Source organism: Morone saxatilis, unplaced genomic scaffold (genome assembly GCF_004916995.1).
Source record: "Morone saxatilis isolate NCDOM2014 unplaced genomic scaffold, NCSU_SB_2.0 Contig5, whole genome shotgun sequence".
NCBI lineage: Eukaryota > Metazoa > Chordata > Actinopteri > Moronidae > Morone > Morone saxatilis.
In genome coordinates this window covers 13715060-13739326 of record NW_023340095.1, presented here as the reverse complement: position 1 = coordinate 13739326, position 24267 = coordinate 13715060, and the positions used below count along the sequence as shown (strand labels likewise).

Genomic DNA, 24267 nt, shown 5'->3' with positions numbered 1-24267 from the left:
CACACACACAAACACATACGTACATACGTCAGCACCTTGTGCCACCATCACTCAGCACCGCCTCGCTCCCCTATCTAACCCATAGTGTGTGAAGGGCATCAGGCTGACCTGCATGTGTGCGTGCATGGGTGCGTGCATGTGTGTGTGGCCCCAGCGGAGTCTGATAAGGGGAGGCTATGGGAAGCAGAGACTGAAGCCTTGGATAATGGAAAAGCTTATCTGATCGATGGACCAACAAGGAACACTGAGCATGCAACATACACACACAAACACGTACACACACACACATAACCCGTTTACCAAACTGAGGCCTTGTGGAAACACTGCTGTTATTGGTAATAATTATGACCCGAGGGCATCCACCTTTCAATGACAAAGATTAAACAGAGTATCAAGACTTCCAAGTTCCTGGGCTAAAACTTTTTATTGTTCTGTCTGGGTTCCACATTCACTTAGTAAAGATTCAGGCTCCTGGGTAAAATGCTTAAGGATGAGTTACTGTGGGACTTCCAACAAGAAGACCCTCTGGTTTCTGGTGCTGTCTTGTCCTTGATCAAAGCACCGAGGGGTAAGCAAACAAAGCCAGGCTAAAATTACACATTCTCAGAGCTTCTCATGTTGTGGCATGCAAGTGCGCAGAATAGTCGACTGATTGATGGGCTGCTCTAAGACTGGCGCGGGTGTACAGTATTATCTCAATAATCATAAGATAATGTCTTTCTCAGTTCCGCGACCACCCACTGTGTGCCTCAGCGTGTTCTGGTGTGCACGCCGTCGAGGTGTGTCAACATGAGGATGGTGGAAACAGCTGACAAAGCCCCAATTATATTGCTGCCGTTTCTATTCTCTAAATAGACTGTGGATCATCAGCAGAACATGGTGGAACCACTATAAATTACAGCATTTTTACATAACCACTGGCTGTGGTTGCTGCTCTAACACAAGAATATGGAAACTAACCCAGTGTTAAACTGTAATATTGTATGGCCAGTAGCAAAGCAGCCCTGTCACTATCCATTGAGATGATTTTGTTTGTATGCGTGTGTGTGTGCGTGTGTGTGTGCGCTAGGGAAGAGACACTGTTGGGCTGAGTGTCCACCCACTCCAACCCCAAATAACGCCCCAGTCTAAACCAGCCGCCTTCCCTCCTACCCTCTGACTTTCACATATGGGAGTGAACTGGAAATGCGTGGATGCCAGAAAGGAGGAGTCATGATGGAAATAGGCCAAAATGATGGAGGAGGAGATAGTGGAGAATGGTGGGAGTACGATATAGCGCACACACAAAAAAAAGTCACCTCTTATAGGTCAAAGTACATAAAAACCTAGGGCCCAACAATAAATTGAAAATAAACAAATTTGCCACAATGAACAAAAATGGCTCATGATTCACCAGATCAACAAAAAACAACAAATAACCCCACCGAATCATGCAGACAAACAAAGTCTGAGGAAATAGCATTCGGTGAGTTGTGACTGGCTAGGGCCGGGGTTTTGTGGTGCCTTTTTTTTGCAGGATGCAATTTAAACACACCCTCAGGCTACAGGACTTCATGAATAGGACAGAAAATCAAGAGCAGAGCAGAGCGAAGAAAAGAGGGAGAGAGGAAAGAGGGGAAATGAGATAGTGGCGAGAGAAAGAACAGGAGATGGCGGAGAGGAGAGAGAGAGAGCGAGAGAGAGAGAGAGAGAGAAGAGAAGACGATTTAAGAGGAAAGACGAAAGTGGAAAAAAGGAGAGAAGGGCACAGAGAGTGAGCGAGACCAGTCAACGAATGTCAAACGGGCTTTATAAAATGCATCTTGGAATGCTGTACTTGAACATGTCTGCCTATCACAATGTCAATATGAATTCCCAATAACACACTCACCTCTCCTTGGAAGCTCTTGAGCAAAGGGGCAACCTGTTTCCGTAAATCCTAGAAAAAAAATGAAAAAAAGGAGGTTAGTGAGTCTCAAAAATTAGATAATCAAAGGATCCATTATAATCCTAAAATAATACACAGAGATATGAGGCAGTGATGTTCACAAGCAGTGAAAACTGCTAACAGACCATGTCGTGATCAAATAAGTCACTAATTGAAATCAAGTAACAACCATTCTTGCCAAAGCCAATGAATCATGAGTGATGCGTGAGCGAGTGATGTAGACAGGGGTAAGGAGGAGGCCAGGTTTGTACCCTGAGGTGCTCTGGCGGACTGCGTTTCTCATCAGAACAGGTGCAGCACCACCTGGGCCACCCAGAGGCACCACTAGTGCGTGTAAGACAGAGTGAATGAGCCACAGAGTAGGCCTACAGTTAATGCAAATTGCCTCCGCGCACCTACTATAAAACAAATGCTTTTCACCCTGCAAGTCCCATTGCATGACTTTCCAGTACGAATCAGCGGTTTCAGATTAGATAGCCAGTCAAGTTTGTATCAGGGGAACATGCAAATCACCATGCTGTTAGCTGAGCCTACATCCTGACAAACTGAACTGGAGCGTACGGTAAAAAGCACGGCAGAATAGGACATTCTGTACAGGAACATTTGATTTGCACAGTTTGTGGACACACACATACTCACAAAACTGCCTAATGAAGATGTGAAGTAGGGCAACGACAGATGTGTGCTCGGGAGACTCTGCGCCTTTTAGAAACCTCTGCCTAAAAGCCTAACCGATGCTGCAGGGAGTGCGCATCCCAAACTGACCTGGGACCTGTGTCTGGGGCTGGCCTAATCCCAGGTTGGTCCAGACAGGCCGCTTGTCTGGGGCTGAGGACAGGTCATGACCTCTGTGACCCTGCCCCATTGTTACCTCATCAGGGGTCGTTGTGGCTGTTTGTCTGGGCCAATTCAATATTCCCCTGCTGGGAATAATGACCTCCAGCCCGCCCCTGCCCCTGCCCCTGCCCCCGCCGCCACAACTGCAGCCGCCACAACAGGCATCGCTACCGGCATCGCTACCGGCTTCACCCTGGGGCTCCGACCTGCATCCAGCGCAGGTACCACAGCAACTGCTACAGCCACAGCAATCACTACGACCGCTGCTCCTCCCGTGATGACCTACGCGCAGCTGGAGGGTCTCATTAACAAGTGGAGTCTTGAGCTTGAGGACCAGGAGAGACATTTCTTACAGCAGGCGACTCAGGTGAACGCCTGGGACCGCATGCTGGTGGAGAACGGCGAGAAGATCACGTGTCTGCACAAGGAGATGGAGAAGGTGAAGCTGGACCAGAGGAGGTTGAACCAGGAGCTGGATTTCATCCTGTCCCAGCAGAAGGAGCTGGAGGACTTGCTCTGCCCGCTTGAGGAGTCGGTGAAAGAGCAAAGTGGGACCATCTACATGCAAAACGCAGACGAGGAACGCGAGAGGACGTACAAGCTCGCCGAGAACGTGGACGCACAGCTGAAGAGGATGTCCCAGGACCTGAAGGAGATCATCGAGCACCTGAACACGTCCAGCGGCCCAGCAGATACCAGTGACCCAGTAAGGTTACACCTTCCGTTAAACCTCCCTTCACACGTCCTCGGTGCTTTTGTTGTAATTAAACTTTCTTTCTTTTCTTTTCTTTTCTCTCGCAGCTTCAGCAGATCTGTAAAATCCTCAACACCCACATGGATTCACTTCAGTGGATCGATCAGAACTCGGTTCTTCTGCAGAGGAGAGTCGAGGAGGTGTCCAAATTGTGCGACAACCAGCGCAAAGAGCAGGAGAAAACCTTTCGCTTAACGTTTGACTGATTGACACTCCCATGTATGTTCACATAATGCTAACTGTGGATTTAGGTTTTTTCTTTTTCTTCCAGTAGTCAGAAGGTCTGTTAAACGCTCCAGATGTTTTGGATACATTCATCACAACTCCGGTTGAGTTGCTTTTCCCCCCCTCAGCTGTTAGGGTTGCATAAAGAGTGATATTTTCAATTTAATGGCTTTTATATAGAGTAGAGAATGAATGGTGATCTGTTCCCATGTAAATCCTTTGCTTGTTCTATAATAGTACGATTAAATAAATCTCTTGAGTAAGACTGTTCTATTATTTTAATATTAGTTTTTACTTTTATACAGAGTTGAAATCATTGATTAGTTGATTGACAGAGAATTAACTATCCTGATATTCGACTCATCCTTTAATTATGAGCCAATTCCAGCTTCTCAGACGCATTTTATTACCAAACTAAACTAAAACTAGTAAATAAACTGAAATAAAAATTAAAAACTAGACAAAAATGATCTGAAACAATATTTTGTACTTACAAAACTAAAAATATACAGGAAATTTCTTTAGTTTTATTCTGTCAATTTGGTCAAATTGAACATAAACAAGAGGTATTGGATCAGATATTGAGAATAGTCCACATATAATAATAAAAAGCTGAAACTAATAAAGTCTAAACTAAAACAAACCCTTTGTAAACTAAAACGAGCGCTCTGTAAACTGCTCAGACTTTTCTTTGTCTTATCTGACAGCAAATTTAATATAAGATGTTCCTTTATTGATCCCCCGTAGGAGAAATTAAAATCAGACACGCAGAAAGCACATTAATGTGAAAGTACAAAAAAGAATCACAAAATTATTATAAATATAATAGAAAAATATATTCTATATATTCTTTTATGTAAGATATCTTAATGTTAATGAAACTGCACAGTAAGAATTCAGTTTTTTAAGCGTTTTATTTGACAGTTCAACACGTATTACACATTCACTTTGAATCAAATCTATTAAACATACATTTCAGTTGCTTTTCACCGTCTTCCCTTTGGACTCCTCACATGTAACAGAAACAGCTGGTCTAACGTCAGCGGTGACCTACAGTACAGTGGATGCTACCTGAACGCCGCAGTAGTGAGAAGAGGTGAAGAATAAACTGGTTATTTTACACCTTTAATTATCGTGATAATGTACCTAAATGTCTTTTTTCTTGTTGGAAACTGGACATAAAACAACAACAAACGCACTGATTGACATTCATATTACACTGAGCTGGCTGTACCTTCTTGCATAGACTTTTAGGCTTTTAGTAAGACAGTACAACTCCAGAGAAACAGTAGTAAACTTTGCCCTGCGTAGATCTGCTTCAGGACAGACGTTAGACTCTTTGGCTGCATGAAATTATTTTTTATCAAAAAATAAATATACAGTGTGCAGAAGTATTTAAATATATACAAAACTTACAACATTTCATCGTCTATACAGTGTAAAACCAATTCAAAGACATGAACCCGACTAATTCCTGAAAAGCTTTATCTACAATTTCATTTAAAAATTCATTTAAATCCCCTAATGAACAAAAAAAAAAAGTTCAGTGTGTTCACGAGTAACTTTCATTGTCAACCCAAGTTGTCATCCACTGCTTTTTTTCAAGAGGATCGAGCTTGACGTTCCCGTCTTTATACTCAGGAGTTTCCTTCCTTATCCGCACCGCGTGGTAACGAGGGACGCTGTCCTCTCTCTTGGAGCGTTTGAAGAATCCGCACTGGGAAAGGAGAAGCATTATTATTTTTTTAAATAAGCGAGAAATGTCAGCACATATTCATGCACACTGTAAACAACCGAGGAGAGATGTGCAGGAATGTGAAGCATGCTTTGCAGTTTTCAAAACAGCCAAGCAGTAAAAGAGATGTCAGCAAAAGCACCTGCAGAGCACAGAACCGTTATTGTTTTAAAGAGGGAAATATTAAGCCTGTTGGTGAGAAAATGCATTGATTTCTTGGCAAAATTCAGAGACACATATTGTACAAATACCAGAAACTTCCAACTCTTACACAGAGAACAGCGTCAGTGTTAAATTTAGACTGAAAAGTTTTTTAATATAACGTCAAATGTTCCTTCATCCGCTCAGTACAATATGTGTCTGAATTTTTCTGCATTAAGTCAGCTGATTTGGCTGGAAAAGTGAGTTCATTAGTCAGCGAAGTAATCACACTCCATGCTGACAGCTTGTTTTTTACCCCTGTTCAGAGTATAAATCAGGCCTCAGCAGAGAGTTTGTCTTTGTCAGAGGGCTGAACATGGATCTCTGCCTTGTGATATGCAGCATCGAATTCGTCTTTTGTTGCTCTCTTGAAGAAACCACACTGAATGGAGGGAGGGGGAGCAAGGGTGATGAAGTGTTAAGAGTGACAAACGGAGTCAGTATTATTGGAGTTCATTACACTGTTTCATTCATAAATATCTGGAGTATTGGTGTTCAAATGTCACATTAAATATATTAACCCAGTTCTCATATTTATACAGTCGCCACATATCTCTTGATTCTTTTTCACACAATAATGACCTGAATTAATTTATATACATTACAGTCACTTGTTAGCAGGTTTATATGGAAGGTCATAATTATTTGAATCTCATCAGCAACTATAAATACTTGCTGTTTTTGGGGGATTTTTAAGGAATACAGTTTGACATGTTGGGAAACACATTTATTCTCTTTCTGTCGTTGAGAAGATTAACACCAGTCTTAATACAGAGCCACAAAGTTATCCAGAACATAACTCTGCATAAAATGGCAAAGTAAATATTAAACAAACAAGTGTTAATTCGTGAGCTGTAGAGGGGATGTTAGGCAGGTTTTAGGAGGCCTGTCCTTTAGCTTCATATTTAAAGTACAGACATCAGAGTGGTAGTAAGTGGTGTTGATCTTTATCTCTCAGTAAAGAAGCGTATTTCCTCAAATGTCAAGATCGAACCGTTCCTTTAAATACCACCAACATAGCATTATACATTTTTTAAATGTATGTGGGTTGAATTCCCAAGTTTCCAGCCTTTTCTTCCCCCCAGGATCACGGACCAAGGGTTTAACCGGAGCCTATATATATATATATGTATATGTATATACAGTTACAGCACCATTAAAATGCAGTATTTTTCAGACAGTATGAATTATGAACAAAGCATCTGTTCATTTACTTTACCTTTTATATTTGTTCTAACTGTATTTTGTATTATAAATAATGTGAAACCACAAGTACAACCTTTCACTTAACTTGTTGACTGATGTCCTATTTTTTAAATGTCCAATTAATCACATTAGTGTAACAAAGCCTAGAAACATCAGAATAATGGCTGCCACAGCCCGAGGTGAGGTCTTCAAAATGTCTATTTTGGCAGAACCAAAAAATAGAAAGCTATTCACAATAATATGAAACCATCCTCATTTTTTTCAATTCTGTAACCAGCAAATAAAAACTAGCGAACAAGAAAATCTTTTCTTCAAGTTGTTTTCCTTTTGTACTGTTCACAGACTTCATCTTTTCTTCATTTCCTCAAACGGTTGAATGAAGTTCATGTTCTATTTTCATCCTACATTACCAAACATGGGGTGACATGAAGACATAACCTCCCTGTACTCACCTTATAGAGCAGAAACACCAACAAAGCCAAAATCAAGACGCCTGCGAGAACGGCCACCAGTATGATCCACCAGGGAACTCCACTGTGCTGTGCTACTGCACTTTCTGGGGATACTGTCACTGTCACCTGTGAGGGAAACCAAGAGATCAGGTGAGTTCGGATCAACACAGTAAACAGTTCATCAGTTGTTGCAGCCATCAGTTGTTACTTACATCAGTGTCAGGGGTTTTCAGGATTATGTTTTTAGCCTGAGTTTGAAGGACGAGCGAGGCCCTCACGACAATCAACAAGTGAGAGAGAGAGGCATAATCCTGTGTGGAAACAAAAAACTCAGGTAAGACCCATGAATCCCACCGATGAGACATGTGGAAACAATGAAAGAACAATGTGTTACCTCAATAAAGGTCGAGTTCCAGAGACGAGATCTCAGTTCAACTACTGTACCGTCCAGGCCCTGTAGGGGGCACTTGAGCACCACACATTTGATGTCTCCGTCACATTTCTAGGAAGGAAAGAGTCTATTACACATCAAGCAATACATCCCTTTATAAATGAATGTGAATGTATCCATACAAAGACTCACCAAAACTTTATTTTTGCCGGACAGCAAAGAATTTCTGACAACAGTTTTTCTTTCTCCAATTTCACGTTTGGTCCTGGACGCAGAAGATTCCTGAAAGTTCATTTCTTCTGATTAGTTCTCAGTGAAGGTTTGCTCTAACGGCCTGACTTCTGGCAAATGCTGAAGTATAGGAAATAAAGGTTTAAAAATAGTACCTGGATGTGTTTGAGAGAGTTGATTTCAGACTCAGGAGAGCAAAGGATGTCCTGCGGTCCTGAAGAAGTGACCTTTACCAGGTACAGAAGCCATTTCCCATCTTTGTTCCATTTGGGCCACTGAATGTGTAGTGAGGCTGTGACAGAAGACTTCCACGAGTTGTTTATCTGAGGGGGAAATGACACAACTTGGTTATTTTATATACTAAGACTGTGATTTAATAATCATAAAGAGAAACAGGCGAGTAAACCTACTCTGAATGTATAGGTAATCAAACTTCCAATCTCGTTTTCTGTCTTCATGGCACTTTCACCTTTCACAACGCCTCCAAAAGAAACCTGATTAGGTTTGGCTTCCCTGATGAAAACAAGCAAAACTGTGTATTTCACATACTGTTGGAAGCACAGAGTATTTATCTGTAGTCAAACAATAGTTTAACACACTTACCCAGTGACTGACAATGGCAATTCAATGATTACTTTAGCCTTTATTTTAACAGGGGCAGTATTTTCTTGCTCACTTGTCCTGAAAAGTAAAGTAAAATACTTTTATTATTTTATATATTCCCTTACATTTGCAGAACATGACAGAACACGATGCAGCTGTAGCAGCAGTACTTACGTTTGGAGCTGCAGGTCAATGTCAATCTCCGTGGTGGTGGTAGGATTGATATCCGCAGTGTTGAGGATGATGTAAAACGTAGTCTGGTGCAAAAAAAGGAAAAACGTCTCTCACATTTGAAGCACAACAGCTGATTGTTAGAATGAACATGTGAAACTTACGATAAGTCCGTACCTTTGAGTCTCTCTTAAAAGGATTCCCCAGCTCGCACTCCGCTTGAGAGCCGTTTTGATTTGGGGTACAGATGATCGGCTTTTCAATATGGAAGAAAACACATTGGATGGTTATTAAACTACAAATCAAAAATCAATCAGAATATACAGTAGTTCTGGCATTTCTTTATGTCAGTGGTATTTTAGTTGGTGTGGTAATGCCAAAATCTGTCTATAGCACTGAGTATTGAGAACATTTAAGTATTAAAAGTTGCCATTGACAGGTAATCAGTTTATTTTTTGGGGATTGTTGCAGCCTAAAATACCTGATTTCATGGCAGATTTCCTAAAAATTTGCGATGCATATTAGAATGTTCTTGGACATGTTTTTGTAGGCAATTTGTTCCAGTGAGAATAAAATTTCTAGTAGTAGTCGGGGAGCACTATGATTGATGAAAATTGTTAAGTCACGCAGAAGTATTTGCTAAAATGGGCACTAATTTGGAAAAGTACAGCAGCAACATTTAACATTTGATAAGCTGGTCTTCTTTTATGAACAGAATGGTTTTAAAGAGAAACATTTTTGTCAAAGGTATCGTAAATAAGTATTGTTCTGGTATTGGTATTAAAGGGAAACCCAGGTATCGTATTGTCACTAGTATCAAGAAAGAGCACAGACCCAATGCAAACTCATAGCATGTTAGCATGGTAATGATAGCATTGCGCTCAAAGCACAGCTGAGCTTCAACACAGATGAAAGACACTAAAATGAACAAAAGAAAGTTTATGTGTACGCAGTTTTACATCCACAGGGGGTCACTATTGTGGCTGTACACTTCTAGTCTTGTTTACCGGTGTTTGATGCGAGCGGATTCCAGAATATGACAGTGTATCTTGGAAAGTCCCAACCAGCTTGGCCTCATAAGCATCGTCTCCATTCATGTTGCTGACTGTCACCCGCAGAGCCAAGTCCTTCCTGTCATAACTCAGATGAAACACGGGGATGTTTCTCTTGCTGCAAATACACAAACAAATCATTCATAGGTTGAGATTTATGGGAAAAAACAGCCTTATGGTAGGTTTCAAACATTAAAACGGACTTCATTAACATTATTTAATTCAGATATAATTAATGAATGTTACTTTATGTTAACTTTTTTAACTTAAGAGTTAAAATGTCAGAACTCACATGGGTAACGGGGTGAATGCGTCTTGGTTGTTTGGTTTGTAGTATAATTGGTAATCCATCTTCAGGTTACTTCTACAAATATGATCCCTTCCACATCCCTCTTTTACAAAATTGACCTGCAACAACAACAAATAACAACAAAGGCATATAAAAACTTTTCTCCACTGTGAACATCATTGAACTTCATTATCTTAATAACAAATGTTCTGATGTTTACCTCGGTGACATCTTTGCTCGGCTGAGAGGAGTCTAATATGGGCATGAGCTGAGGAAGGCCGTGCCTCGTCCTCTGTCGTTTACCCACAATTTCTGCAGACACCTCAATGGGAATGCTATTCATCTTGTCCTTTATATTGTCCTGCGCAAATCAGAAAGAGCCACAGTAGTATGGAGCATAATAACTGCTTCTACCTCTGTTCTATAATACAGGAGAAACGTTTTACACTGAAAAAATGTTACATTACATTTTGTTTTTTGTTATTAAAGTTACTATTCTTTGAAAAAAATATTTTACTGTAGACATTTTTTTTTAAATACTTATAACGTTTTCTAACTGCAGCCTGTCTCACATCTGGCTTTGGACCTGACTGTCTCTCCTCAGGGCTGCCTGAGAGGATCAGCACTTTTAGATTCAAGCAGCCATAAATATTATCTGAAAAAATATTTAGAAGAAAGAAATAATATAAAATATAATATAAAAATATAAGAAGAAATATAGAATGTGTTTGAAAATACTGACTTATATTCATTATTGATGAATTAATTGATTAATCTTTTAGTCTATAAATGTCATAAAGTAGTGTAAGTAGTACCATTTCCTAAAGCCCAACATGATGTTATTATATTAACAGTCAAAAGATATTCAGTTTACTATCACATAAGATAAAGAAAAGAGACAAATCTTCACATCTTAGAAGCTGGAATCAGATCGTGTTTGTGATTTGTACTTGTCTGAATGAATGTCTGATATATAACCATAATCCATATGGTTAATGGATTATCAAAATAGCTTATGGCTGTCAACTAATTAATAAAACTAATTGTTTCAGCTTTATATTATGTGTAGGACAGGATTTAGGCAGCTGAGGCTAGATTTAATCTTCACTAATACATAGTAATAACAAATATATACTTCTCTGTTTTACTAGAAGCAGAGACATTTTGAAACCACTATTGGCTGAGTGTGATCATATCTTTCAGTAAATTCCTCAGACAAGCGCAGACTAACTCAAATTGTTCCTGTCCGCTGCTGTCTGAGTGGATTATATCCTGCAAATGTGATTTATCTTCATGGCATCTGTGTTTTACCTTCAGTTTGGCTTTTATCTTAATGCATGTTTCCTGTTTCTGACCGCGGAGTTCTAAGGTGTCATTAAACTGGTAGTCTGTTTCAGTGCGGGATTTGTTCAGGAACATCACTCTGGAGGACAGCGCCTGTTTCCTGCGATCTCCATCCGCCTCCACAGAATACCTGATAGCTGCAGTGCAGAAGGAAAAACATGTAAGAACAACTGAACAAATCTTTGTTCTTTTGTAAAAAAAAAAAAAAAAAAATTTTTTTTATATGATTTCACTTACTTAGTCTTTGGTTGTAAGATGCAGTGTTTGCTTTGTATGTGAAGCATGCCTCCACGGTGAAGCTAAGGAAAGAAAATAGATTTTTAAAAATAATTCTAACAGGAAGTTTTGACTTTGAGGTCTGTTGAAATATATGAATATTAGAACACGAACCAAATGCTGTCACCGCAGGTTTTGATTGTAAGGTCAATTTCCTGTGGAGATATTTTGACATCTCTCCTGATGCTAATGACTGGCCGTGCCCTGAAAGAAAGGTCGTTAAATGAAGTTGTGATAGAAATCCGTAAGGGTTTTAATTTACTTAAAATTATATAATGATATAAGAACAATTACCTATAGATTAGAGCTGTGTCCGACAGAGAGCCTACAGCCACGTCGGGATAAGAGTTACTGTCCAAGTCCATGTTCCCTGCCAGAGAATATCCAAATAATTTCACATTGTGTGCTTTTCCCGAAAGGATCTGTAATGAAGGAGAAATAATTTAAGAAAGAATTAAAACTTGAAAAGGAAAAAACGCTTAATCAGCAAATTTAGAAAACAACGTAACATTGAAATTTGACTTGACTTTAGTTTACGGTGTTGTAAGAAATGAATTGCAGACTTTTGACAGCTAGTAAGTGAACTCATAAGAAAAGCTTTATTGTTCATCATAGGGGAAGTCCCTGTCAACAGGAAGAGACGAATGTCTGCCGCAGCTTTCTCCACAAGCACAGGTTGTAACCAACAATTGTATAATTACAAATTAACGTAGTTTCCGTAACGACATGTGAGGTTTCTGAAAAGCTGTTGTGAAGTTCAGTTCGGTCGGCTCTGGCCGTCGCCATCTTGGCCATCCTCACTCCATCGGCTCACAGCAAATCCAAAAATAAGCAAATAAGTTGAGCTAAGGCAGCCAAATGAAGCCTGGTTACCGAAAACAGACACCTGACGGCATTCACCTATCACTTAAAGTGGCTATCCCCTTAATTATGCATAAGCATTTTACATATTTATTTCTGCTGTGACGTTAGACATTTTAATATGGGACCTTATGGAGTTGGGAAGGTGAGCGTACAGTTTGTGTTAAGAGTTTTTCGCTGCCAACAACTGCCTGCTGCGGCCAAAAAACGTCTGGGAGCTGTGAGACTGAACAAAACTGGAAACTTGTGGGCCTGAAAACCAAAATAATGATCTGAAACTCACTAAAATGTCACTAGAGCCAAGGAGAGCTGCAGAGTCAGGGAACAATTCTCTGTGGGTTTATCACTCCAGCCAACTCCTTTTACATATAAGCAGTCACGTCATCCATCGTTAACATGAATATGTTGTCCACAAAAACCAACCTGTGCAGGGCTGGTATTGATCCCTTGTGCAGAGCCGTGATAAATGTAGACTTTTCCCTCTCCGCCGTCATCATAAGGAGCTCCGATTGCGATGTCTGTGTGAGAGAAAAACCAGTTTACTTGACAGCAACTAACAGAGAAAACATAAATAAGCCACAGAATGACAGCTCAATTACCTTCATACGAGTCTTGATTGATGTCTCCAATGTTCTCCACTGCCAGTCCAAACATCGAGTCTTTGGTCCCGTTTAGACGTATAGGAGTGATTCTTTCCCACCTTCCTGCCTGGTTTATGTAGACATAAACAGCTCCTCCAATGTCTCTGTTCTTCATGTAGAACTGAGGGGCTCCTACAACTATGTCTTGCCACCTATATCAAAGAAGGGAGGTAAATATTTATAGCTATCATACAGAATATGACCTCATAAGACACATTTACAATAAAGTAATCTTAAAGCTTTACAGATGTTACGTGTTTAGTTTTCTTCATTTTGTGGCTTCCTTATAAGATTAAATTATCTGTATACTATAGCAGAATAAAGGCGAGGTGAAAATGTTTCCTACCCATCATTATTCAGGTCAACTACAGCCACGTCGTATCCAAAGGAGGATGCAAGTCCTGGCCCGTACAGAGTGTGCTCCACCAAAAGTCTGTTGGAGATGTCCTCTTTCTTCAACAGGACCACAGCGCCACTGTGATTGGCTCTCGGCGCTCCAGCCACCACCGTCAGCCCGCGACTCATGGTGATTCTGTGTCCTGAATCGAGGGAGAATCCTAAAGTGGGAGAGACGTGTAGGAAATATCTTATTTTACACTGAAGAACAGGTTTCTTTGAGTCCTTTATTTTTTAACCTGCCAGTGAGATGGCTTCAAGATGTCCTCACATCTTTACGCAGTTGCTCTGACCAACCAGTAGGAGTCGCTAGTGCAGCAACAAGGATAAGATCTTTCACTGATTCTGATCTACAAAAACTGCCAATTATGTTTTCTGTCATGCCCTTTTTCTATCAGCCAAGAAAAATGCAATCAACTGGTAACTATCATGGGTACACGACGAACAAAATGAGCCAAGATGAATTTCATGTAAAAAACATAATCAAGATCATGACGTGCGTGTTCCCTTTAAAGCAATCTGTCTATCTTATTGGTTTCAGGTGTGCAAATGAAACAATTTTGCTTTAACTACCAGAGTTTCCACACACAAGACACGTGACTCTGCTTTACTGACAGCGATCTCTTCCCTGTTCTGAACGAATCGGAATCTTAATTGCCTTGTTAGCATCAGAGTACTTTTATTCCTTTGTTAGGCACAACTGTAGAGTTTGATGTAGTCGAATACAACTGGTCTGCCTTTACTGTTCTGTTTTTTTGACACTGTTATAGAGGAGTTTAGAGGAGACTTGTTACAGCAGCAACAGCACTAAATGTACACTCTGTTTTATAGGTAGACACTCACCGAGATAGCTGTTGGCAGGAAGAGACAAAAGATTCTCATCTTTGACTTCATACGGGCCGTCATCAAACACTTCCATCTCTACCAAAGTGTTGTTCTTCTGCTCCACTCGTACAACGCCTGCAGAGGAGGTCAGAGAACAGACATCACATGAGAAACTTGATTCTCATGGTGAATACTCTAAAGCGCTGTGAAGGGATGTATAGTTGGTGACCTTTCCAGTTGTAAGCGCCTGGTGCTCCGAACACAACGTAATGGTAGTCCTTGGTGAAGGTGGCCGCCAAACCTTGCTGGCAAGACCCAAACATCTCATGGCCTCTGGCTCTGCCCTCACAGAAGTTCCAGTTACCTCCATCCTCGTCGGAGGACAAGTCGATGGTCAGGTCCTGACTCAGGACATAGCAGCGCCCGATGATGTCCAGAGACTCTTGAGGGCTTTTCACAAACAAGCGTCTCTGATAGCGATGAGCACAAGTCTGAAATACCAAAACACAGCTGAGTTTACGTTCATACCAAGACCAAACCAGGACGTAAGGTTAATGGAACGATGGTTTAACTTACCACGATCTTTCCCCCAGGTCCCTGGCTCTGAACCGTCACCCCCATCCACTGATTCTCCTTGTTCTCAGTAAGGACGTCCTCTTTAAAAATGTAGCAAAAAGAGACAAAGATATGAGCACTGATAGATAGATAGATAGATAGATAGATTAGATAAGATAGATAGATAGATAGATAACTTACCTTCATTATCAAATACAACACGCTCACAATCACTGGACTGGGTGATTTCACATTGATAAAGGCCTCCTGTGATGTTGGCTGTCTGTTTTCCTAAAGCTCTGGCTGTGGGTGCACCAACCAACAGCCTGAAGAAAAAGACAAAACAATAAAAACAAGATTTATTTTTTGATGTAGCTACCTGTCATCACCTACAAAAGTTCTATGTTCCTACATTTATAAGCAGCAGCAGCAGCAGCTTGTTAAATGTATGTGAGAAGATCAGTGACGACAGTGATGGCATAGCAACAGCATGTTTTTCCTGTTTGGCTGCCTTCTTGAAATACTGATATTGTGGTTGTCAGCAAAGATATTAGGTCAACTTCTTCATTTATGTGTCTGTCAAAGTGAAAAAACAAAGTTGACGTTTGTTTCAGATTAACCCTTTTTTCTTATTAAATCACATGTAGCTATGCTGCAAATATCTATACTATTATATACATATATCTATACTATATACTATATATATAACTATAATTCTTTATTATTTATTTATTATGGGAAGGTCCACTGAGAGACAAACACAGTCTGATCTGCTGGCCACTGAGCAGCTCCACTGGAGGGGTTGGGGTTAAGTTGGTAATGAGTCAGGGACAAGTGCTGCTTTTTCACTTTTCCCGAACAGGAGATTGAACTGACAACCTTCCGGTCACAAGCTCGCTTCTCTAACCCAAGAACAATAGGCTAATAGCCATGAGACCAACAAAAATATGCCTTGCTTCTATTTCCCGGTTGCAACTATATGTCATATCCTTCGTCTCGGGGGGGGGGGGGTCTCTCTCTCTCTCTCTCTCTCTCTCTCTCTCTCTCTCTCTCTCTCTCACCATGTTTCCTGTCTGATTTTACACCGTCACTATCAAAGAAAATCAAAATGACTAAAACAAACTGACAAACTAGATAAAGACCCTGTTAGAGTTACTGTGTCTCAAAAAGTTCCTAAGTGAGACGCTGAAGGAAGAAAATAAGTTCGCATTGAATTGAACGGTCAAATCTGTCAAAGATCACACTTAGATCTAAAAGCAAAAGCATCAGCCAAAAACCAGGATGAGGTCAGATTCAATACTGTACAAAGTCCTAAAACCAGATTAGAATTAAAAGTTTATATATTTTATTTATGTCCACAACAAATCCCCACTAATATTACTATCTATACTTATACAGTGCTAAGTGCTAAGTTGTACTGTGTGCAGTTGATGGATACTGTTCTCCCACAATGCAATGCACAAAGGAAATGGGGGGCTTAAGGAAAGACATTAGAATAAATTATGAGTGATGGTGAAACAGTTCCAGAAAGATATTGGGGAAAAAAAGCTTAAATCATAAGAAATACATTTTGTATGAATTTATGACGCACCAGTGGCTCTGTGCAGCTAAACGCCAACGTCAGCATGCTAACAGGCACACAACAATAATGCTAATATGCTAATGTTTAGCATGTATAATGTATACCATTGTATATTAGCATGTTAGCATGCTAACATTTGTTAATTAGCACTAAACACAAAGTAAAGCTGAGGCTGGTGGGAATATCATCTGTTTTGCAACTAAAATTTTGGCCTGATGAAAGTTAAGAGATCATCAAAGTCATTACAATTCATCCTGAGGGCGACATGGATCTCTGTGACAATACATCTAATAGTGTTGAAGACATTTAGCTCACACTACAGGAAAAGTCAAGGGATCACCAAAGTCAGGATATATCGTCTGGGTCAGATGGCTATCTCTACAAAATGTGGACCAAAGTGGTGGACCATTCAACCAACAGACAGATTAACATTGCCATCCCCTCAGGGCTAAAAACTACTATTCAAGGAATTTAATGATGGATGACAGTTGCTTTACACAATAAAATCGGGCTTGGGTCAAATCTTTTAGAAATACCTCAATATAAAGTCGTAACTAAAAGTATGTTTTCAGTAAGACATGTGAAAGATGATGATGACTGAGTTATTCCCGTGGGCGTGTCCTTCCAGAGCCTCGGGGCCCTGACTATAAAAGCTCTGGTACTTAATAATAGTAAATGAATAATACATTATTAACATAACAGACATAAATCTGTTTCTCTACATGTTTTTGGTTAATGCACATATTTTGTATTTCAGAGGATGATTCATCAGGTTCAGCCAGTAAAAAGCTGGTTGTGTTCAATCCGTCTCTCAAAGAGCTGTGGTATTTTGTGATAAGAAACAAAACTTCAGCATGTAACAGTAGACTACTGTCCTGACATTCTGCAGAGGGCAAAGGAGCAGCGAATCAGACAATTTGGAGTGTGTTCGGTGCTCTGAACAACCGCGGTTGACTGATCACAACTTCTCCTTTAAACCCTCATCCTCACACAGCCTCGAAAGTGCATGAAGAGAAGGAAGTGTGAGATCATATGCGTTCAACAGCTTCTGTATTTCTGGACTCGTGTATTAGATACATACAAACATTTTTTAAATCTCTCACAGATTTTGTATTAACTCAAGACACAATATTTGAGATTGAGAATGAATGAAATATCTGCAGTTTGACATAATCAATAACTTGGGACTGGACTTTTTTTTTGGACAGATTAAGATCTGCAGGAAAAAAAACATAATCAAGTAATTTTATCAACTGCTTTCATAATTATTCTTTTGTGAATAGTCTGCATTAGTACACCACTACTAGCATCTGGTATCATTGTGTAAAGTATCATTTACTCTGGTTTTGGCAGGCTTTATGTTGATGTGTTTTTAACTTCAACAGTTTTCTTATTTGTACTTTCCAAATGATGTTGTGGTGTTGTGGTGGCAACATGCATCAGTAACCTTCTACACAGTATTTCACAAGACCTGTGAGCTATACACAGAAACCCCAAACCAGTAACATTTCCTGTCAGTGGTAGCATCCTGCCTAGAGAAGTCAAACTTAGTCTTGGTGACAAGATGCAAGCTGATTAAACTAGAGGTGTTGAAATTAATCAAATAATCGATGCATCGCGATGCAGACACTGGACCGATGCTGCATCGATGCAGTGGCTGACGATAACGATTATAACGCAATGATGTCGCTCGTTAATTTTCTGGCTGCCGCATAACAATGTCAAATGAAAAATAACATTCTCAGTAGGCTCTAACCCGTTTCATCTTAGACCATTAACGCCCCGGTTCTACGTGAATACGTCGGAATCTGTGTGTGTGTGTGTGGTGTGGTGTATCTGGGTGTGTGCTGTCTGCTGTGTTCAGAACTGTTAAATTAAAAAAGATTCGTTTATATCATTACTACTTGTATTGTTTGGATGAAAACAACAAAATAGAGTTAATTATAGAAAAACTGTATTATATGAACTATACATGTATCTTTAAAGCATTCGCGTCAAGTCAATATATCCTAATGGGCTTAATGACAGAAAAATGTATTTGAAAGCATGTCGTGATGCATCGTGATGCATCGAGGAATCGAATCGAATCGAATCGCTGACATGATAATCGTAATCGAATCGAATCGGGAGATCAGTGACAATTCACACCTCTAGATTAAACCAACATTAGTTACTTGATTTAGTAAAATCACGTCTCTGGCTGACTCGTACAGCGGTTGTTTTTAAATAAATAAGACAATGACAGAACTTGTATAGCTGCACAGGATGGATATGAATTAAAGAGATTTAGTGTGATGGCTAGTCAACTACTGAAAACCTCAACAATATATTTAAACGATTAACACACAGTTCAAGGATGTGTCATTTATGGTGCAACTGAGTCATAGTGTGCTTGTAAAGAGCTTTAACATTGATTTAGTCTTGTGCCAAAACACTTAAAAACAGCTCTGCCATCTCTGAAAACCTCTACCGTAAGCCTGACTGAAAAAGACCTCAGACTGGATACTTCAGTCACTAATGATGGATTAGAAAAGAAAGAAAAGACTGAATAATGAAATGTCCATTCAATCTTAAATTGCCAAAAGTACAGACATAGGATTCTTATCTTTATATGAAATGACCTGACGTAGAACATTGTAAGCTACACTATAATGTGTGAACTGACTGGCATACTTTCTGTGTAGGAATTTTCTCAAAGGACGGAGAGAGGAAATCCTCTCCACCCCTTTCTCCTTCCCTACAGTTCCTTCTGTTACCCACCTATTGATCTGCGACTCAGCCCCGTGGCTCTTCATTTGCTAAACAAGGACTCTCCTGAGGAGGTCTGATGTAAGACTGAAGGCCAAACTGCGAACCCTCTTTTCAAACAAAGCCCAGTGAAATGCAAATATAAACAAGAACCTTTACAAAGTTAGCTTTTAAATCTGACATTTCAGCTCCTGGGCTGCTGTGGTTTAGCCTAACATGTGTCAGCGGGTGAAGCCAAGCAGAGTAGAAACTAGGAAAACTAGAACTGAAAATTAGAGCTGAGAATTGTTATTTTATATTAGATAAATCTATTAATATCCTCCAACACAACATCTCTGCAATCTACAGCTTCAGCAGAGTTGAACCAGCTCATTTAATAGGATTGCTTTAGATTTATAGCTGGGATGATTCATTACTGTAGTTTTATGAGATGAGATTTATTCTGATAATCAAATAATTGTTTTAGTCACACACAGACATAGATTGCATTCATTTATAAATAAATATAGAAAGTGAAGAACTTACACAATGAAAATGCAATAATAAACATTTACAGGATGTGAATCAAAGCTCTGTCCAAGTAGCCCCTCAAAGCTGCTTTTAACAGGTACTCAGATTAAAAGTTAAAAAGCCTTTTCTGCATCACTGATAGCTACTTTTTCGTCAAGAGAAGGAAAATCCACGAGGCCCCATGCAGGAAAACACCACATTTATAAAGAGCCTGTAACACAGGTAAAAGAAAACACCTCCAACTTAACAGCAGAGCTACTCAGGAAAGTGACAGTTGTAGAATTTAGCAAGTAGCTGAGGGGTAACATTGACATTAACGTGCTACAACTCAAGCAGATGAGTTCGTTTTTCAGTTTTTCAGTTTTTTTTAACTTTCTGCTGCAAAAATAAATACAATCTTTGCTTTGAAGGCTAATATAGACTCTGAGGATATAACTTTAGAAGTCAGAAACATTATTCTCACAGCATCAAACTGTACTGACACATTACAACCACTACAGAGCCTGAAATACATCCCAACCAATAAATACACTGATACAATCCAGTGTCAGCCAGACTACAGTGTGAAACCATGTCCCATCATGCAACATGTCTTTCAGTGCAGTGTAAATGTGAATGCATAGTGACTGGTGTGGATTTACACAGTGATCTCACTGCTCTTTGTTAACAGATGTGGTCCAGTGCTCCCACAGCTGTGCACTCAACGCCACAAGAACTGCTGCAGCTGTTCTAACTGTTTCAGTTTACGCACACAAACACACAACTTTGATTGGTGCTGACCTGTGATTGGCTGGGTACACATCCCAGAGGAAATCATGAATATTCACTACAAATTTAAACTTTAACTAAAGAATAAAGTTTAAAACAAAGACTTAAGTAAGTTTTTTTACTGTGTTTATTGAACTTTTTCTAAGCTGCGCGGTTCAAGCTGGCCAAACTTCAGTGTTAAGTTCGACTGGAATGTCTTGACTGATGATTCACTGATGCGTTTAATCTATCAGGTTACATGTGCACAGATGGCCCTGCATGTCCAGTCAAATGTCCGTTCTCTCTGGTTTCATTCGGAGGATGTTATATCCACATCATTAACCCAACACGTTATTCATGGAAGAGGCATCCAGTTGCCTCTTTGCAATATGCCACATTATGTTCAGTCTGATGTTGAGGACACATTGATCTCTCTTGTTTCTCAAACTTATCGGAAACCAATATGAGAAGGAAGGGAGGCATGATAACGCCATAAACACTCTGAGAACCCAAGTTGTGCTTTCAATGAACCCATTAGAGGAACAACATGGATAGAGTTGCATAAATGGTTGTAAGCAATATGAATAACAAATCACTTTAATCAGAAGAATTGTTTTTAATGGCAGTAAAGTGGAGCAGATTTGGACTTTAAGATCTGAAAAACAGAAGAGATGAAAGACCGGTTGAATTTAATCTATCTAGTCACATACGTCGCTCACCAAACATATTCAGCGTACAGAAAGAGCCCTGAAAAGGCTCCTCACATATGATTTATTATAATCACATTAATGTATGCAGCGGTAGCCAGTAGAGATTTACAGCTGCTAGCGATCATCATCAAACACACGTCTGAATAAGAACAAAGAGACAGATGCAGAGTGTGACACATCGCTGACTTGTGGTTTCATGAGTTCAGAGCGTACAGTGTGTCTCTCAGCTTTAGGTTAAACAGGGCTGTTCATTACCTTCGTCTGTGTGCTCCACTGAACTTTCACTTGACTTGTGACTGGCTGATTATCTCTGGGTCACGTAAGGATTTAGAGACAGGATGCTGGTGGAGAATGAGGAGCTGCTGTTGAGTCTACGCTGTTACAATAACCTGTAGAGTTTCTATACAGTGACACAGACTCTATGTGTGTTGATCAAGCAATCAATTGTCAGTAGAGCTGAAACAATTAGTTTACTAATTACTCATTACTCACAGAAGACTAATAGGAAAATATTCTGATTAATCAATTAATTGTTTAAGTTTTTAACCTAAACTGCTCTAATTCAAGCTTCATAAGGATTTGTTGCTTTTCTTTGTCTTGTGTGATCAGCTTAGGACTGTTGATTAAGAACAATTTGATGGTGTCACTTTAGGCTTCAAGAAAGTTTCAGGACAGTAAAAGAAGCTGATTTCAAGTTATGAATTCTTGTCTGAACATCAGTTCAAAACCCCCAAATATTCAGTTTACCATCATATATGACCAAAAAAAGAAGGAAAACGTCAGAAGGGCTACAACCACTGATAATTTTTATTATTAATTAATCTGTCTGACATTTTCTCAATTCATCCTCAAATGTTCTGTTTTGTCCATAACCCAAAGATATTAAGTTTATTGTCATAAAGGACTAAATAAACCAGAACATATTCACATTTGAGAGGCTGAAATCAGATAATTAAAATAAAAAGTTCTACTAACTAATCAGTTAATCAAGTAATAGTTGCAGCTCTTTACAGAACCAGCAGTTTCCTTACAGATGAATTTCTCCACAAACTAACCAATGTAACGATGCTGTTTATGTTCTCAAGAAGCAGCTTTTACACGTGTTGTGTGCATGTTTGCTAAAACTGGAACAGCTCACTCATAGATCAGAATGTAAGGAGGTGAATCTTCACTCTCCTCTTACTTTTATTGGCTGAAAACCAACTATCAGCCTGGTGTCACATTTTGAGCCTCTGTTTGCCCAACAAATATTACATTCATTTCATGACTTTCACTCTCTTTACACTTGTCAAGTGTGACAAATGTAAAAGTGCCTCTTTTTAGGTTCTTTGTGCACAAAAGAATCCTTGTAAAAAACCAGTAGCTGCCTGCACACAATAGTCAAAACGCTAGTTAGATAAAATTCCACAAGTTAAGCCTAATCTATGAGATCTTTAGGTCCTGTTATCAGGGCTTCTCATCCTTGCTCTCTGTTTGTCGACATGCTGCTGCAGAGTCCTGTGCCTGCTAACCAGAGTATAACGCAGTACCTCTTGCATGCAGCCTCACCCTGGTCACAGGCTTTGACACGTTACCCCCCCCCTCTTCACTTTACCCCCCATTACACTTTGTGTGGCAGGATGACGAGGCTCATGTCTTTTCTGCTCCCTCAGTGATAGCTGAATGCTGCACTGAGGAAACATTTTACAGTTTAACTCCTGTTTACTCTCATTTTGATTCAAGCAGAAAACCTTTCTTACCTGCCTCACTTATGTGAATATGAATGTATGCCTGAACTGTGGAGGATGCATTAGTAAACTAACTCTCACTGAAGTCATCCCTTCTCAGCAGCCTACTGCCCATAAATCAAACTTTAAAGATAAAACTGTTGAGAGGAAATACACCTGCTGAGTACTTACTCCTTACTTTGAGGTTTACATTGCACCACACTAAACACCACTCATTAGTCGTAAGTTAACAGGAAAAATCTAAACGTAACACTGAAACACCACTTACAATACAAAGACGTTGAAACACCATATATATAGGGTTAACACTAACTTTCATTATTTATTAATGTATCAATTATTGTCAGAAAACAGTGAGCCCAAGGTTCAAATTGCTTGTTTAGTCTGACCAACATGTCAAAACCCAAAGATCAATCAATGAGAAAAGTTGATCAGCTAACCAGTTAACCAACCTCTCCTCTCAGTTTGACCTTACAGGCACATTTGCATCACAGTTACAACCATTGTTTGTTCACTTGTTGTCTTTAAGCTCCTTCCCATTTTATATTCAAAGCTCCACAGGGAGACAGGCAACCTCTATTGACAATCAGAACAATAACACATGATGTGACAAGAAACACTGTGGGCTTTGGTAGATAGTTACTACAGTAACTTTTATATATTGTTGCAATAAGATTACAACCAGAGAATGAAAAACTGTTTTTTTTTGGTCTTACAAAGGCAGAATCCTTAAATTAATCATGTTTACTACAAAAGATAAGCCAGTAATTAACTTTTATAACTTTAGACAGAAAAAAAAATAGGTAGAGTATATTTAAAAGTTGTGTCAGTAATTAAAGTGAACCTGTCCCGTCAGGTGCTCTTATAATGGAGCTGCCCCTTCAAACAAACGACCACAGGCAGAGGAAACATGACAGATGAGCTGCAGATAAGGACATTACTCACATTCTTTTATCCGGGTTGAGCTGCCGGTGCATGGCGAGGGAGAACCCGAACAGACTGCCCGGCTCTCCGTCTTTCTTGATGACATGACTGGTGTCCAGGTTGAAGGCGAGCACCGCAGATGGCTCCAGGACAAAAGAGTAAAATAAGAGTGCAAAGTGAAGAGCAGAGGGTCGTCCCTGCAGCAGCATCTCAGCGCTGTCCAGATGTGTCCAGGAGTTAGTCCAATGTTCAGAGCCACTGACCCCGCTGCTGCTCTCTGCTCAGCCCGGTGCCGTTTGACTGAAGACCGCCGCTGGTTGTTTCCCCGCCGGACTCTGCGCTCCTGT

General features: G+C 39.8%; 2 protein-coding genes across 3 annotated transcripts in view; one reads left to right on the top strand and one right to left on the bottom strand.

The window, feature by feature from the left end:
* nup62l (nucleoporin 62 like) overlaps positions 1–4008 on the top strand; it is a 5750-nt gene extending 1742 nt beyond the window's left edge. Inside the window, exons 2-4 of the mRNA XM_035677016.1 lie at positions 726–779; positions 2807–3470; positions 3566–4008. Of these exons, the coding sequence (XP_035532909.1) occupies positions 726–779; positions 2807–3470; positions 3566–3724 (877 nt within the window). The 3' untranslated portion in view covers positions 3725–4008. The remainder of the gene's footprint in view (positions 1–725; positions 780–2806; positions 3471–3565) is intronic.
* Positions 4009–4642: 634 nt separating this feature from the next.
* Positions 4643–24204, bottom strand: itga6a (integrin, alpha 6a). Of its 2 annotated transcripts, XM_035676100.1 has the most exons (26): positions 23942–24204; positions 15174–15298; positions 14994–15073; positions 14647–14908; positions 14436–14552; positions 13543–13753; positions 13155–13348; positions 12979–13073; positions 11989–12116; positions 11809–11898; positions 11656–11717; positions 11386–11555; positions 10295–10435; positions 10078–10193; positions 9741–9903; positions 8911–8988; positions 8737–8819; positions 8563–8640; positions 8370–8472; positions 8115–8282; positions 7921–8010; positions 7732–7839; positions 7550–7648; positions 7338–7463; positions 5936–6061; positions 5324–5460 (listed from the first exon to the last, which is right to left on the bottom strand). In XM_035676100.1, the coding sequence occupies exons 1-25, from the start codon at positions 24127–24129 to the stop codon at positions 5954–5956; spliced, it is 3183 nt and encodes a 1060-aa protein (XP_035531993.1). In that variant the 5' UTR covers positions 24130–24204; the 3' UTR covers positions 5324–5460; positions 5936–5953. The 2 variants fall into 2 exon arrangements, with proteins under 2 accessions (XP_035531992.1, XP_035531993.1); XM_035676099.1 differs by lacking the exon at positions 5936–6061 and having other exon boundaries at positions 4643–5460.
* Between the last annotated feature and the right edge of the window lie 63 nt (positions 24205–24267).